Source organism: Eumetopias jubatus, unplaced genomic scaffold (assembly GCF_037043125.1).
Source record: "Eumetopias jubatus isolate StellerSeaLion01/CBP00866 unplaced genomic scaffold, mEumJub1_p1.0 scaffold_9, whole genome shotgun sequence".
NCBI classification, from domain to species: Eukaryota; Metazoa; Chordata; class Mammalia; order Carnivora; family Otariidae; genus Eumetopias; species Eumetopias jubatus.
This window is the reverse complement of record NW_028274815.1, coordinates 65,037,077-65,051,821: the sequence shown is the minus strand read 5'-3', so window position 1 is coordinate 65,051,821 and position 14,745 is coordinate 65,037,077. Positions and strand designations below refer to the sequence as shown.

The window sequence follows — 14,745 nt, the reverse complement described above, 5'->3', positions numbered from 1 at the left end:
GTGAGGCCGGGGCTGCAGCTCGGCGAGGGGGAGGAAAGTGCGCGCGCGTGTGTGCGTGTGTGCGAGAGTGTGGTGGGCGACGGTCTCGAATCGGAGCGGAGGAGAGGCCAGGGGAACCCGGGGGCAGCCCCCGGGCGCCCCCGCCGCTCCCCGAGGTTTTCCCGCGGCGGCGCCAGCTCCCCGGCGCCCCTCACCATGGACGTGCGCCGAGTTGGGACGCGCCTCGGCAGCAGCGCGCGGGTGACTGCCCGGCCCTGGGGGTGCGCGGGCGCGCGCGCGGGGATGGCGAGGTAGGATGGCCGCCCAGCGCGACCCTTGCCGCCCCAACCCAGCGGCCGCCGGGCAGTGCAGCTGACTCGCCGGAGCGCACAGGGGTGTGGGCGGAGGCGGCCCCGCCGCGCCCGCGCCTTCGGGAGTTGCTTTGCCTCTTCCACCCACTCGCACCTGCCACCGCGCGGATACCATGTCGAAGGCGGCCGGAGGTACGGCGGCGGCGGCGGAAAGTTGTCCCTCAGCCTCTGCCGGCCCGCCCGCCGCCGCCACCGCGGAGGACCTGTCCAAAGTGTCGGACGAGGAGCTGCTGCAGTGGAGCAAGGAGGAGCTGATCCGCAGCCTGCGGCGTGCCGAGGCCGAGAAGGTGAGCGCGATGCTGGACCATAGTAACCTCATCCGCGAGGTGAATCGCCGCCTGCAGCTGCACCTCGGCGAGATCCGCGGGCTCAAGGTGAGCGCGGGGTCGGGCGGGGAGCGGGGCGCTCCGGGGTGGTGGGGCGGGGCAAACTTTCCCTCCCTCGGGCAACAGGTGATCCTCCCCTTTCTCCCGGTCAGCACCCCCTGCTCCCCATCCCCAGCCCTTTGGAAACTTTTCCGAACTTTGGAAGTGATTGGTCTCCTCTTCCCTGTTTGGGGAGAGCCAGTGTGGAGCTATCACTTGGGATCTTCTGTGGCCGGAGGGGAGGGCGCCGAGGATGCTGAAAAGTAGGGAGGGAGGTGATGGGCATGCAGAACCTTTATTTTCCTAGGAAGCCTGGAGAATCGGTGGTTTGGGGAGCCGGGTCACAGGTAGGGGAAAGGGTGATCGAGGGAGCGAGTCCAGGACATCTTCATCCTTGGGGATCGTGGATACCGGTGCTCCGGAGCCACGACTTCTCCAGCGGATGAGGAAAGGGCGCCAATGCTGGGGAGAAGGGCTGGCGGGGTGCCCAGGGAGAAGTCGCGGGCGCCACCTTCGCAGCTGGTGTATGTCACCCAGTGCAGAGGAGCTTAAGCTCTGCCTTCACATTTTCTACCTGCTCCTGCGCTTTCCTTCTCTCCAGTTTAGATGGCGTCATTTGGGGTTCCTTGACCCCCTTTCCCCTTCACCCCCAATTTGATTATAATTTCATCTAGCATTGAGGCGGTGGAGGGGATTTGAAGGCACCACCCCAAGTGTCAGCCACTGATGCTTTGCTTTATGAACCAGCCTTCCCTCTTTGCTATTAGAAAAAAGAAAAAAAAATTAAAAAGAAAGAAAAGAAGAAAGCCAAAGCCCCATCAACTTCTTTTCTCCTTGGAGAGCTCTGAGTGTGAGACCCGTGGGCCTGCTAGCGGGGCTGTAGGAGACGGGCCGGGATCCGCCCTGCCAGCGCGCACAGCACCGCCGGCTTCCTCTCCTCGCTGCTTGTGCTGGGGCCTGCTGGTATTCCTTCCTCTCATTGTTCTGCTTTTGTTTATAGGAAGCCAGACACGCACGAAAACACTGCAGGGACATCAGGGAGCAAATTCCTGCAGGCACATGCTGTTCTTGTCCCCTTCCACTCTCACCCCAATTCTCCAGGCTGTAGACACTTTCTTAATTGCCTCAGCCTCCAGCTCTGGGATTCTGGGGCAAAGAGATGCTCGCCTGGGTGCTGGGTCCAGTGCAGGTGGAGCCGGCCTTCCCCGGGGCCCCAACGCACTTGTCATCTACTTCCTAGAGTGGGTGCATTTAGAAAGATCCCACAGTCAGAAGAATCCCAAGACTGCCACTCTCCTTTGGTTTAATTCATTACCAGTGGAGTATTTATTAAGTACCAGACTCTTGGGGCATTAGAGATAGGCTAGTGTAGTGAGAAGATCATCTCAGAGGTGGGTCTGCATCTAGAATCCTCATTTGCCAAGGAGGGTGAGCTTGGGTAATTAATTTATCAGGACCTCATTTTACTCATCAATAAAATGCAAATGATAACAACCATCTCCTAGGGGGTTGCAACAAGACATTAGGATCAGGTAGGAGAAGCTTTAATGCTGGACTTGATTACAAAACAGTGGTAGAGATTGTCCTCAGGAGAGGGCGTGTAAATGTATAGGCCTACACCTCCAGGATTGGGTTTCTTAGGCAAAGCTGGACAAAGGTATAGTTCATAACCCTCCAATTTAATCTTCTTTCATGGTTTGAACTATAAGGTAACTTGGAAGAGTTTTCAATTAAGTAATTAATCAATTTCCTAAGGATTTTAATAGTATGGGGCATTGACATAATAGTTCAGAAATACTTGAAGGTTCCCTTGGGTTGTGTGGACTGTGTGTGTGTGTGTGTGTGTGTGTGTGTGTGTGTGTGTTGAGGGGAGCTATGTGGGGGAGGGGAGCTAGGTGGGGGAGCCTGGTCTTCTTTCTAGTAGCTTCATTTAGAGAAATACCTATTAGGTCAGCTAAGGGCAGTTTCACCCCAAGTAGGAAAATCTCCTGGGGGTCTAGATTCATGACCTGGCTTAAAAAGACTTTCCTGTCCACCTCCTTACCAAGTTCAGAACGGTGGGGCTGGATACTTTCTGACGCAGCCTCTACTCCTCCTTTTTGTCATCCCTGGCCAGTTACAACATGGTAGCCTCCAAGGCCTCTGGCCCACCCCTGAGGGGTTGTGGCGAAGCCCTGCTGAGCGGCCAGTGTTCCCCCTTCTATCCATCATCTTAGCCAGAACATCCCTGGACACCCCCCTGATCCATTAATGTGGTTGACTGAGTAAATGATATGTGCACTTACTTAGTTTGGCCTAACTAGAAGGAGGATTTGGGGTTTTGTTTTCAGCTCTGATGTTTTGGGACTTCCAGTTGAAGACTGTACATTTAGCGTAATGAAGGCCACAACACTTCTCTTGTTTTATGTTCCTTTCTGTGATCTGCTTTTGAAATGGCAAGAAATCTTTTCAAGGCTACGAGGTGGTACTGCAGCTGTAGAGATGGGGGATGGGAGCGCTAGGTCTTTCCGTGGAGGCGCCTGTGCCTGGGTCCCAGCACAGGCTGACTTGTCTACGTTTAAACGTTTCAGAGGTGGAGCAGTGCGGGACAGTGGAGAGATAAAGGATTTGGAGCCTGACAATTTGGGCAGTGTGGGCAAGCTGGTAACCTCTCTGAGCCTCAGTGTTCTCATCTGCTAAATGGCGATGCTAATTCTGTAAGACGTTTGATGAAGATTAAATGATCCATAGATGATGTTAAATAGCTTTCTCAATGTCACACAGATATACAATGTTTAAAATAGGCTGGCTTTCTTTTCTTTCAGCTAGTTGACATGCTCTGCTTAGAATGTGTGATTCTGCAAGGGTGCAGAAAGGGGATTCTGGTTCTGATGTTATAAGGAGTTGGGTTCTGAGAACCATGTCTGTGCACTGCTGAGCATATACCAATACTCAGGTTGCTCCGACCTGGGATTTCAGGGGACAAGGGGGCAGATTTGGGGGAACCCGGATCTGTAGATTTGTTATGCATCACATTAATGTTCCTCTCTGTTCCCCAACACACCAATCCCCCTCCCTGCAGTGAAGAAAAATTACAAATTAGAACAATTCTTTAACCACAGATAGAGTACTTGAGAATCTTACGTATGAAAATTTGAGTGGTATGCTATGAGGTGGATTGAATCTTTTAAAAGTCCCCTTTAGACAGATGGATAACATCTGGTGGCCAGTGGCAATGTTAAAAGGACAGTTTGTGTTTTGAAAAAGAAAGCCCAAATCTTAATGTAGCGGATTGGAAGAAGCTGGTTTATAAGGTGATTATCCAATCGGTTGCTTAGCTGTTCCACAGACGGGAAAGGAAATCGCTCAGAATTGTATACCCAAGAATATTATTTACTCTTGGAAGAAGGCATGGTGATAAAGAAAGCTAAGTAGGCTGTTACCCCTTCTACCCCAACTGGAATTCTGGGAAGTATATGGTTCACTCCATTCAGAAAGGCATTAACCCCACGAGGCCCCGGGGTAGCACGGCTCCTATTTATTTCCCAGTTCTGGAGAAATCAGGAATAGCTGTGGGATAGTCAAAAGGAAGTGTTTTCAGATGGAAGTTCATTTAGATGGAGAAGAATATGACTTGAACTTTCTATAAAATGCCAGGATTAAACTAAATGTAGAATAATTTTTGAAGCTTAGAAAGATTAATTTTTTGGGTGCCTGGGTGGCTCAGTTAGTTAAGCGACTGCCTTCGGCTCAGGTCATGATCCCAGAGTCCTGGGATCGAGTCCCACATCGGGCTCCCGGCTCGGCGGGGAGCCTGCATCTCCCTCTGACCTTCTCCCCTCTCATGCTGTTTCTCTCTCTCTCTCTCTCTCTCTCAAATAAATAAATAAAATCTTTAAAAAAAAAAAGAAAGATTAATTTTTTTTAGTATTATTTTCTCAGAGTCTCCACAGCTTCTGATTTCCCTTAAAGCATCAATGTCAACAGATCATTTATTCTCTTATGACATAGACTCCAACCTCACAGGGGTTCCCTGAGACAATAATAAGAAATCCTTCCTCAGTAGCTAGAGCTGTATCCTGTTTTGGCCACGGGCCTAGGGCTTTAAAGCATTGGTCAGTCCATAAACACATATTACTTACTGTAGGCAAGGTGCCATGCCGGGTGTGTCAGCTACGCAAAGGATGACTCTAGAATTGAGTCTGCCCTCAGAAGCTAAGATACCTATATTGGAAAAGGAAAAAAAAAAATGATGCCCAATGAGTGCTCCAGCTAGTGTATCTCAGAGGCATTAAGCGGTGAGTGGGAAAGTTACTTCATTCATTCATTTGTGGTTGTCCCTGCCACAGGCCAGAAGCTGTTCTAGCGCTAGGGGAGACTTCTCAGAGGAATCTCTCCTCTTAGGTAAGTTCATACAGGAAAGAGGACGGGATTTTCTAATTGGGAAGCTAGATACAGTCAGCCTTTGTGATTAGCTGGCAAAGAGGGAGCTAAAGGTGGAAAGGCAGGAGAAAGCCTTCCTGGCTTGGCCAAAGGGTTTATTCATCTTCCTGGTAAAGGGGAGAAGGTGCGGTTGATGCAGGAGAGACAGAACATTCAGGGAGTGATTTTGAAGATCAAGTGTGGCCACGGAGAGCTTGACTTGGGTGGGTGAGGAAAGATAGAGGTTGGGGCGGACCAAGGCAGGGGCCCAGGTGGGAGAGGTTTGGAAATGGCCAGGCCTGAGGTCTGAAAGTGATAACGAGGAGGAAGAAGTGGGCATCAGAAACAAGGAAATAGAATAGTCAGGATGCCAAGAGTTAGCATTGGAGTTAAAACCACGCTGCGCAATATCCTCTTCTTCCTCAGGATGACTCCCATCTTGGGCCTCAAGACTGTCAGGGGATGCGAGCTGTGGTTGGCCGATGTCTTATAGTTTATTTTCTCACCAGCATCAGGCAAAGTGTTAGAATGAATCTGAGTGAACGGGGATCAAGTCTCGTCTGAGTGCCTCTAGTTCTGGGTTGGATGACCGAGTCCCAAGACCAGAGAGGTTTTCTGGCTTCGGAAAGCAGGGTAAATCTTCAATAGCAACCCTATGACCGCCCCTGGTTCATTGCCACCAAACCAAGGTGCTTCAAGAAACAGTCCCTTCACTCTGTGTGTGACTGGAGAATAAAGGGGGAACCTCACGATGCGTTTTCAAAGTTCCTTGGTTCAGGTGTCCACCGTGGGCGTGCTGTGTTCTGGACACACAGAGGTGGACGGAATAGCTGGGGTCTCCATGCTCAGGACCGGAGTCTGGTGAGTTCTCATAGCCACATTCAACCATATGTGATTGTAATAAGTGCCACAGAGGGGAAATAAAAGGTGTACTGGTGGAGTGTATAAGGCAACTTCCTTTAGATAGGGGCTACTGGTCAGGGACGGCTTCTGGGGAAGTGACTTATAAAGTGAGGCCTTTAGGTTGTATAGACGTTTAAGGGAATGCATGCCAAGTGAAAGAGAGAAAGGGCTTGTTCCTTAGGCGCTGAAACCAGGCCAGTGGTGGTGGGGCTTAGCTGGGGGTCAGGATAGGTCCCGCCCTCTCCGCTGCTACCATCTGCGCACGCCGCTACCCTCTCCCTCTACCTGGCCTGGCCTGGTGGCCTCCTCGCGGATGTCTCCTGGCTTCCACCTTATCTCGTCTCCCTTTCTCCTATCCCCCGCCCCCCTCCTCTGGTCTGTTTTCTACACAGAACAATGGTGATTCTTTATAAATGGACCTATTGTGTCACCACTCTATCCTCAGCTCACCACCCATCCAGAGTCCTTCCTGTGGCTGCCAAGGCCTAGCATCACCCAGCCCCGACTCCCACCTCTTGGGTCTCATCTCTCCTGCCCCCTCTCCCAGCTCAGCTCTGGGGCCTTACTGTGCTTCAGGCGCACTGGCCGCGCTGCCACGTCAGGCATATTCGTCTCAGGGCAAGTACTTGCCCTGCTGTCTGCCTGGGATCCTCTTCCCTCAGATGTTCACTCCTTCATTTCACCCGGGTCTTTGCCCAAATGTTTTCCTTCTCAGTGAGGTGCCTTCTCTTAAAAAATAGTATTTTTTAGCCTACTTTAGTTTTCTTCCCAGCACTTTTTGCGACGCGGCATTGTGCTCTCTACTGACCTTTTGCCAGTTTTTCCCGCTGGAATGAAAGCTGTAGGAGGTCAAGGTGTTTGCTGTGTCCGCTGATACATCCCTAGCACCTGGACTGGTACCTGGCACAGAATAGATGCTTACTAAATACTTGTGAATGAGTGAGTGGAGCACCACTCGTGTGGGAGAAATAGACCAGGTTAGAGGATTGGGGGTCTTGGGAGACTTGAAGGATTTTGCACTTTATCCCAAGGGCAGTGAGGTGCTGCCACGCATGGGAATGGGTTCAGAAGACCTGTTTAGTTCAGCAGTGAAAGGTGAGGGAGAAGGAGACGCCAGGCATAAGCCAGGCTCTTAGGGAAGGCAGCAGGATGCGTGGAGGCAGAATTTGCTGAGAGGGGCCAGTTTGGGGAGAGGGCTTTGAAAATCCCACAAGAGCTTGGCATTGCTCGAGTTTTCGTGTGGGATGCCTGGGAGATGTGCAGGGGGTTCAGCCAGTGGGGCTTAGATGTGCGGGTCAGAAATGTCGCTAGAGGGCAATTGTGCTGGTCCCCTGTGGGAACTGGGCTGTTAGTCCCGTGTCAAGGGCCGAACACCAGGCAGTGCTTGTGTTTGTGCTGATGGAAGGCGTGTTGCCTCAGAGCTTTTAAGCATTTCTCAGGTCCCAAGCAGCCATTTCCTTCCTGGAAAGTGGGGCAGGGGATCCTTGGATTTTTAGTGGTTTCTTGTGAATTAACTGGCTGCTCCCTAGATACTGGCGGGATGGCCTTGGGCAAGTGAAGCTTTGTGAGGTCCAGTCCTCCCCCGCCCCCACAAAGAACCATAAAAATCATTATCCTCCAAGTGTTTTGTGAAAATTCGATGAGATCATACAGGTAAGCACTGGGCAGGGAGCATCACCAATACTCGTTATTGTTATTCTTATGACAATCCTCAGTTTCCTCTCAGCTTCTCACCTCCTCCCCTAATATCACAGAGAATTCACCAATTCTCCCTCCCAGGAGGTCTGAGCCTGAGGATGCCTCACCTGTGTACCTCCCTTGAATGGTTGTCTCTCTCTCTCTCTTTTTCAGGATATCAACCAGAAACTCCAGGAGGACAACCAGGAGCTGAGGGACCTCTGCTGTTTCCTGGATGATGACCGGCAGAAAGGCAAGAGGGTGTCCCGCGAGTGGCAGAGACTGGGCCGCTACACGGCTGGGGTGATGCACAAGGAAGTGGCCTTATACCTGCAGAAGCTGAAGGAGCTGGAGGTGAAGCAGGAGGAGGTGGTGAAGGAGAACATGGAGCTCAAGGAGCTCTGCGTGCTGCTCGATGAGGAGAAGGGCGCAGGCTGCGCGGGCAGCCGCTGCTCCATCGACAGCCAGGCCAGCCTGTGCCAGCTCGCCGCCTCCACGGCGCCCTACGTGCGGGACGTGGGCGACGGCAGCAGCACGTCCAGCACGGGCAGCACCGACAGCCCCGACCATCACAAGCAGCACGCGAGCAGTGGCAGCCCAGAGCACCTGCAGAAGCCCCGGGGCGAGGGCAGCCCGGAGCACACCAAGCACCGGAGCACCAGCCCCGAGCACCTACAGAAACCCAGAGCCTCCGGGACCCCGGATCACCCAAAAGCACTCAAAGGACCCAGCCCTGAGCACCACAAACCCTTGTGCAAAGGCAGCCCCGAGCAGCAAAGGCACCCGCACCCCGGGAGCAGCCCCGAGACGCTGCCCAAGCACGTGCTGAGCGGGAGCCCGGAACACTTTCAGAAGCACAGGCCGGGGGGCAGCCCTGAACACGCCAGGCACAGCGGAGGGAGCCCGGAGCATCTCCAGAAACACGCCCTCGGTGGGAGCCTGGAGCATCTACCCAGAGCCAGGGGCACCAGCCCTGAGCACCTCAAACAACATTTTGGGGGGAGCCCCGATCACAAACATATGGGCGGAGGAGGCGGAGGCAGCGGCGGAGGCAGCCGGGAGGGTACCCTCCGAAGGCAGGCGCCGGAGGACGTGTCGCCCCATCACCGGAGTGTCTACAGTGGCATGAACGGTGGGTCAGTACGTGCTGGGGAACCGCTTTGGCTGGGGCGACTCGCTAGAGAGTTCTGAACCATGGAGGGCTTCCCAGCCACCCGAGGAAGTGCAGGCGCTGCTGGAAGGGGGCTGGGTTGGGGAGAGGAGCAACCGTGTGCTTCTTCCCCTGGATTTGTTTTAGTTTGTACGGTTCGCAGTCAAGTAAGCCTGGCGAAGACAGGGGATGAGCAGTTAGGGGAAGGAGAGGAACAAGAATTCCACAGGACTCTGAGTGGTCAGGGTGAGATGTGTCAGGATTGACGATAAAAAGAGAACCAAGCTAAGGATTTCCAGTCTTGAACTTGAGTATTTTCCTAGGTGTGTGCGGTTTCCTTTTGGGGTTCTCATCCAATGGCTGACCAAAAACCGGTTTTTGAATCCAGTTAACACGTTATGTACATAAAGAAATGAATATTTATTATGAAAAACAGTAACATTGGAAAAGAAATATGGTGTCCCTTCACAGGCTCGGTGCCGTGTTCCCTGAATGCCTGTAGATATGCTTACTTTACCTCGGGGATTTTGTCCATGTGTCGGGGGCTTCCCTTTGTAGGAGAAACCCATCAAATGATTTTCTTCCATAGTCTCTCAAAACCCACCACCCTCTCCCAGACTCCCTTAAACATACTTTGACTAGCACGCTTTTTTTACCCTGTGAGACAGCCTCCCTGGTTGTTTAAATGTTCCTCTTGAAAATGTACAGATGTTTTTGGACTCTCCTTTGGTTTCTGAAGGGTCATATCCACGGCATTTGCTGAGATCGCTCTAAACGGGACCCCAAACCTTTCGATAGGGGTTGAATTTCCTGCATCTTGGTCCTAAAACCACTTTGAACTCCAGAGAGGGGGAAAAAAAATCATTTCTTAAACAAAACGCCCTCCCAATCCCTTCATGTTACTTACAGTTGAGTTAGAACTAACATGTTTGGTTTTATAAACTGTGGGGTTTTCCATCCAATGTACCTGAGGTTTTCCGCTTTGTTTGAAAGCTGCTACAGAGTCTGTGTGCAGTTAAGCTCTGAGCAGTGGTGGAGGCGGCCTATGTGAGCAGTGAGTGACATGAAGGGGTACATTTTCAATATGGTACCTGGGGATTTACCTGTTGGATCCTATTTCATCCCAATCCTTTTCTCTTAGTGCTGAGAATGGACTCCTGAAGCTTGGCTTCTAATGCATCCAGTGCTCGTTTATGTGCAGATGGAATTGGGGAGGGTGGGGAAGATGCTGCTCCTTTCTGGGTTGGGCTGGGAAGTGGAAGGTGGGAGAAGCCAAGTCACCCGTGGGCTGAGGCCTCCTGGCTGGCTGGCTGGGGCCTTGACTCTCAGTTAATTGCACCTTCACCCCCTCTTTCCAGGACTGGCCCAGAAGCTGCCCTGTTTGCTGTGGGCAGCCTTGGCTGTGCACTTCTCACAAGAGCTGAAAGGCATTTAAAAAGAGATTTTAGTTGTGTTACCATGGATGAGGTGAGCCGCTAGCCATGAAGCTTGTCTTCAGGGAGTAATGGGTTAATGGGAAAGTTCAAGTTAATGACTTTTCCATTTCTCAATTATTTTTTAATGAGTATGAGAAGTAAATATGTGCACTATTTTAGGGAAAACTTGTATCTGGAACCAAAAAAAAAAAAAAATTACTTAGGGGACAGGTAGTGTAGATACAAAACAATTTTTCTTTCTTTCCCAAAGTGCTCTTTTAAATAAAGAACTCCTCTAGTTTAATCAAGGCATGGTTTAACTCACAAGAAAAGATTTCAAATGCAATTTTGAAGCAATACCTTGCATAAAGTAAGGTATGTTTCTAGATGAGGATGGCATTACATCATGACTTATTATTGCCTGGATTCAGATAGATTTCATGATCCAGCAAATGATTTTTTAAAATTGAACCATTTTATTTAATTAAGAGTTTGGTGTAACATAGTCGCATTATTTAGAACGACACTGTATTCAATTCTTACGTTTACATCAGGTCTTCTCATTCTTAAGTGACAAATCTTCTGGAAGTTGATATCCTCACCAAAGTATATTTGTAGTGCATTTGCATTGCATTTTTATTTCAATAATTGATTGGAAAATGAAGTGGCACAATGAGGTGTTTATGGATCGTCCGCCTATAAATTTGGGCCTGTATGTATCCTGCCGTTGCAAATTAATTTTTGATATGGATGGTAAGACATGACTTTTCATATTTTTAATCCCCCCACACTCCGGTTGAATCATTGGCCTAGAAACAAGTAGGAACTGGTAGCAAGATAAATTCCAAATTGCAGATTTGCTGAGTCATGTACAGAGTCATTCTGTTTAGAGTTTGTGTGAAATAATGAGTGATTTGGATGAGCACTTGCAGGGTTTTGAGTGAAGAAAAAGTAGATGAAAGCAAGTGGAAGTGTGTCTGCATTGTGGCAGAATGAAACCGAAAAGAAACACGTATTGGCACAATATGGTCTTACTTGTAATGTTCCCTCCAAAAAGACACACATATACGCACTGAAGGAACATCAGTGAAAACAATTACTGTTTTAGTTGACTGTGCCTTGGACATCTTTAAATCTTGTTACAAACTCAGTGGAGGAAGCAGCTGATGAACTGGGTATCCAAGAGTTTTCTTTGGTTAAAACAGCTTAATTTCCAATTGGATATAAGGGTGAATTTGGGGTATTTTTCCTTTCTTTAAAATAGTTAAGACTATATAGCCATGTTTAAATTAGTAGCTGATTGAAAAACAACAAAAGCCAAGACAAAACAGAAAAAAACCCTCCAAGTTGAGTAATATGTTCACAAGTGCATTTGCTTTTTTAGAAGTTATGATTCAACTGTTTTTCAATTTGCAGAGAATACCATGTGCAAAGAGGAAGTAGATTTAACATGGTTACATCTAGACATTAAGGCGTTTGTCTGTTCATTCGAGTCGCTTGCTGTGTACCAGATTTGTAAATTAAGTAGTTGATTAGCCACTTTTATCTAGACATGTACCCAAATAGATAGCCTCCTGGAGAATGGGGGATTCGCTTCCCTGATCCCATTGAAATCCAAGGTTGGGTCAAACTTTCGTAAGTGAAAGTGTTCCCTCCCACAATGAAACCAAGGCGTTTTGCTTCCAGGTATCAGATGGCAGATCTGTGCTTTTTAACAGGTAGCTTTTTAGCCCAGGTCACGGGCATTGTGGACTCAGGTCTTTCGAGCAATAGCTGTTTGTTGTTGACCTTCCAGGCAAAGATGATTCTGATGATCAGGAGCCCATATGAGTGGTTCACCCATTGGGCATTATGAATCTAGTTGAAAAAGTCACGAAAGTAGTTTTATTTTAATTCTAGGGGCGTATATTGCTGATTATCAGCAACTGAGAAGGAATGATGAGAAGAAACATTACTCTGTTGTTTATCGTCCTTCTAAGAAAAATTGCTTAGCTATCCTGGTGGGTCTCGTTTCCTTTATGGACTTAGAACATGTTCCAGTGACCAGTAGCTTCACGCTCTCCTTCATCATCACGCTAGCCAGTGAGAGCACCCATGAGGAAACTCTTCATTTGTGTCACACTTGGGTCCATGTAGAATTACATTTGGCTTTGTGGATGGAGTGTCAGGGTTGTGAGTGTTCAGCTCCCTCCTGAAAGCTTCTTAGTCCTTCCTTCCTTCTTTTGTCAGGGGATCTCCAGAGACATAGCAGGTTGTGTCTCCCCCCAGTTCTTTCTCTAGAGCAGGGATTCTCAACAGTGGCACCACTTACATTGAGACCAGATAATTCTTTGTTGTAATGGGCTGATGTATGCATTTTAAGAGGTTTAGCAGCATACTGGGCTCTCCCCACGAGCAACCCGCAGTTGTGACAATGAAAGATGTCTTCAGACATTGCCAAATGGTCCCAGGGGGTAGGGAATGGGTGAAATTGCCCCTGATTCAAAACCACTGCTTCAGAGAGAGCAGTGTTTTCCAACCTGACTGCAGATTAAAATCACCGTGGTAGCTTTGCATAATCACCAGTGATTGGGCCCCACACGCAGATGCTTGTTGAATTGGTCTGGCCCTGGGTACGTTGCAAAAGGAGGTCCGCAGGTGATTCTAAAGATCAGACCAGGTGAAAACCATTGCCCTAGGTGAGTGTGTGTTGTGTAAGACGGGTTGACGTGCGGGAAGTGGTGAGGAATGCAAGCTTCTTGGGAAGAAGAAAGTTCACATTTTCCTTCTTTTGTCGAATTCTGAGCCTGAGAAGGACTGACGCCAGCAGGTATTGTGAAGCTTCATCTCTCATCCCCAGACTGACATTCTCAGATAATACCTTTGTGGTATGGGTTGAAAATTTGAGTTTTTGGTGGGTGGGATTTTTAGGTTAACTTGGGGAAACTCTGGCATATGAGTAGTTCAGGGCTACTTTTTGAAGCCTTCACATCCAGACTGACAGGGAAGCACATGAATTTCCAACCCATTTATAGCAGATGCTGATGGCACATCAAATCGGGTAACGCCTGCAGTGCTAATGAATATTTCCCACCGAGGATACTGTATTTCACATCGCCCAGCTCATAAGATTTACTCTGAATTTTCAGATTTCTTCTTATTCTCTGTTGGGGTTAATTAATGAGTGAATTAATTAATTAATGAGTGGACGAAAAACGCTGATGACACAAAATGACCTCATCTACCAGGGGCAAGATAACCTGTGTGTGGAAGAGCCCAGAGGAATTCTCTGAAGCAAGGTTGTCTGTAAATTAAGTAGTGGGACACTATAGCATGAGTAATTGCTCTCATAAATCTTTTATTGTGCTTAGAAAAAGTCAGAATATCCTTTATGAATGAATTTTGACAATAGAAATTAAATGTCTCTTGGGAGAAAAATTTTAACAGTTACAGAATACCAGAACTGATTTAAACTGAGGATCTCAGAGTGTTGTTTTCAATTGTGTGCACTGACGTGTAGGGGGTTAAAGAAGTAGATGATGTTTTTTGATCTTTAAGCTTCAGTAGGGTGATTTGGTAGCCTCATACACACTTTGATAGGACATCAGTTTAAGAAGTTCTGAAAAATAGAAGCAATTATCGTACTAGTGTGTACAAAGCATAGTGCATTTTTCATGACAATGTTTTGATTTAATGATAGAGAAAACTTAATATTGGAAATATAGTTTAAGAAATTGCTCAATATCTAGGGCGAGCTATTATTGGAAAACCTAGATGGCTTAGAAAGGTATTTTCCAGTAGAATTTAAGGTTTTCAACTCCATTGGCAATAATAAAGCTATAAAAATTCTTTAAATCTAGGGGACCATTTTCCTTTTTCCAAAGGAGATTATCTGTATCTATAATCTATATATGTGTGTATATATTTCTGTTAATAAATAAATTTGTATCTGAACAATGCCAGACATTCAGTTTGATTCTGTTTAGTCAAACCAGTTTCAGCTGCATCTGGCATCCAGCATCCCTCCACTGGTGGAAGCCAGTTGCTGCTATGAAGTCCAGAATCCCTTCCAGCTGATGGTGGTTATGTTCTTTAGACCCAATTGAAGTCAATTAAATGTTTGTATTTTTGGTTCATTGCCAGAAGATATAACAGAAAAAAAAATCATTGAATTAGTGATGCATTTATCTTCTTAACAGAAGTAATTTAAAACCAAGCAGGAGAAGAGTACAAAGTTATGGTGAGTATTCCGTTTGATTGGCTACCTTTTCAGAAGCGTCAAAGGAGTACAAACACAGTGATCTGTTATGAGGCTATATACATTTACTCACAGTGATGATAGATTATTCTGGAGGCATCGGTGTAGGGATCTTAGTCGAGCTCCCCTGGTCAGAAAAAAGAACATGAAGATAAACTTTGCCAAAGTTTTAAAAATAATAATAAAGTTTTACTTGTGTAGCACCATTCGTCCAGTGTGTGCTTGATGGAGTAAGTTTTCCAGACAA

General features: G+C 48.1%; 1 protein-coding gene across 6 annotated transcripts in view; it reads left to right on the top strand.

Moving 5' to 3' along the window:
• Nucleotides 1-463: 463 nt before the first annotated feature.
• The window catches only part of CCDC85A (coiled-coil domain containing 85A), a 205,944-nt gene continuing 191,662 nt past the window's right edge, over nucleotides 464-14,745 (top strand). For all 6 annotated transcript variants that reach the window (XM_028089973.1, XM_028089972.1, XM_028089971.1 and 3 more), the window contains exons 1-2: nucleotides 464-724; nucleotides 7,871-8,828. In XM_028089973.1, the coding sequence (XP_027945774.1) occupies nucleotides 464-724; nucleotides 7,871-8,828 (1,219 nt within the window). The remainder of the gene's footprint in view (nucleotides 725-7,870; nucleotides 8,829-14,745) is intronic.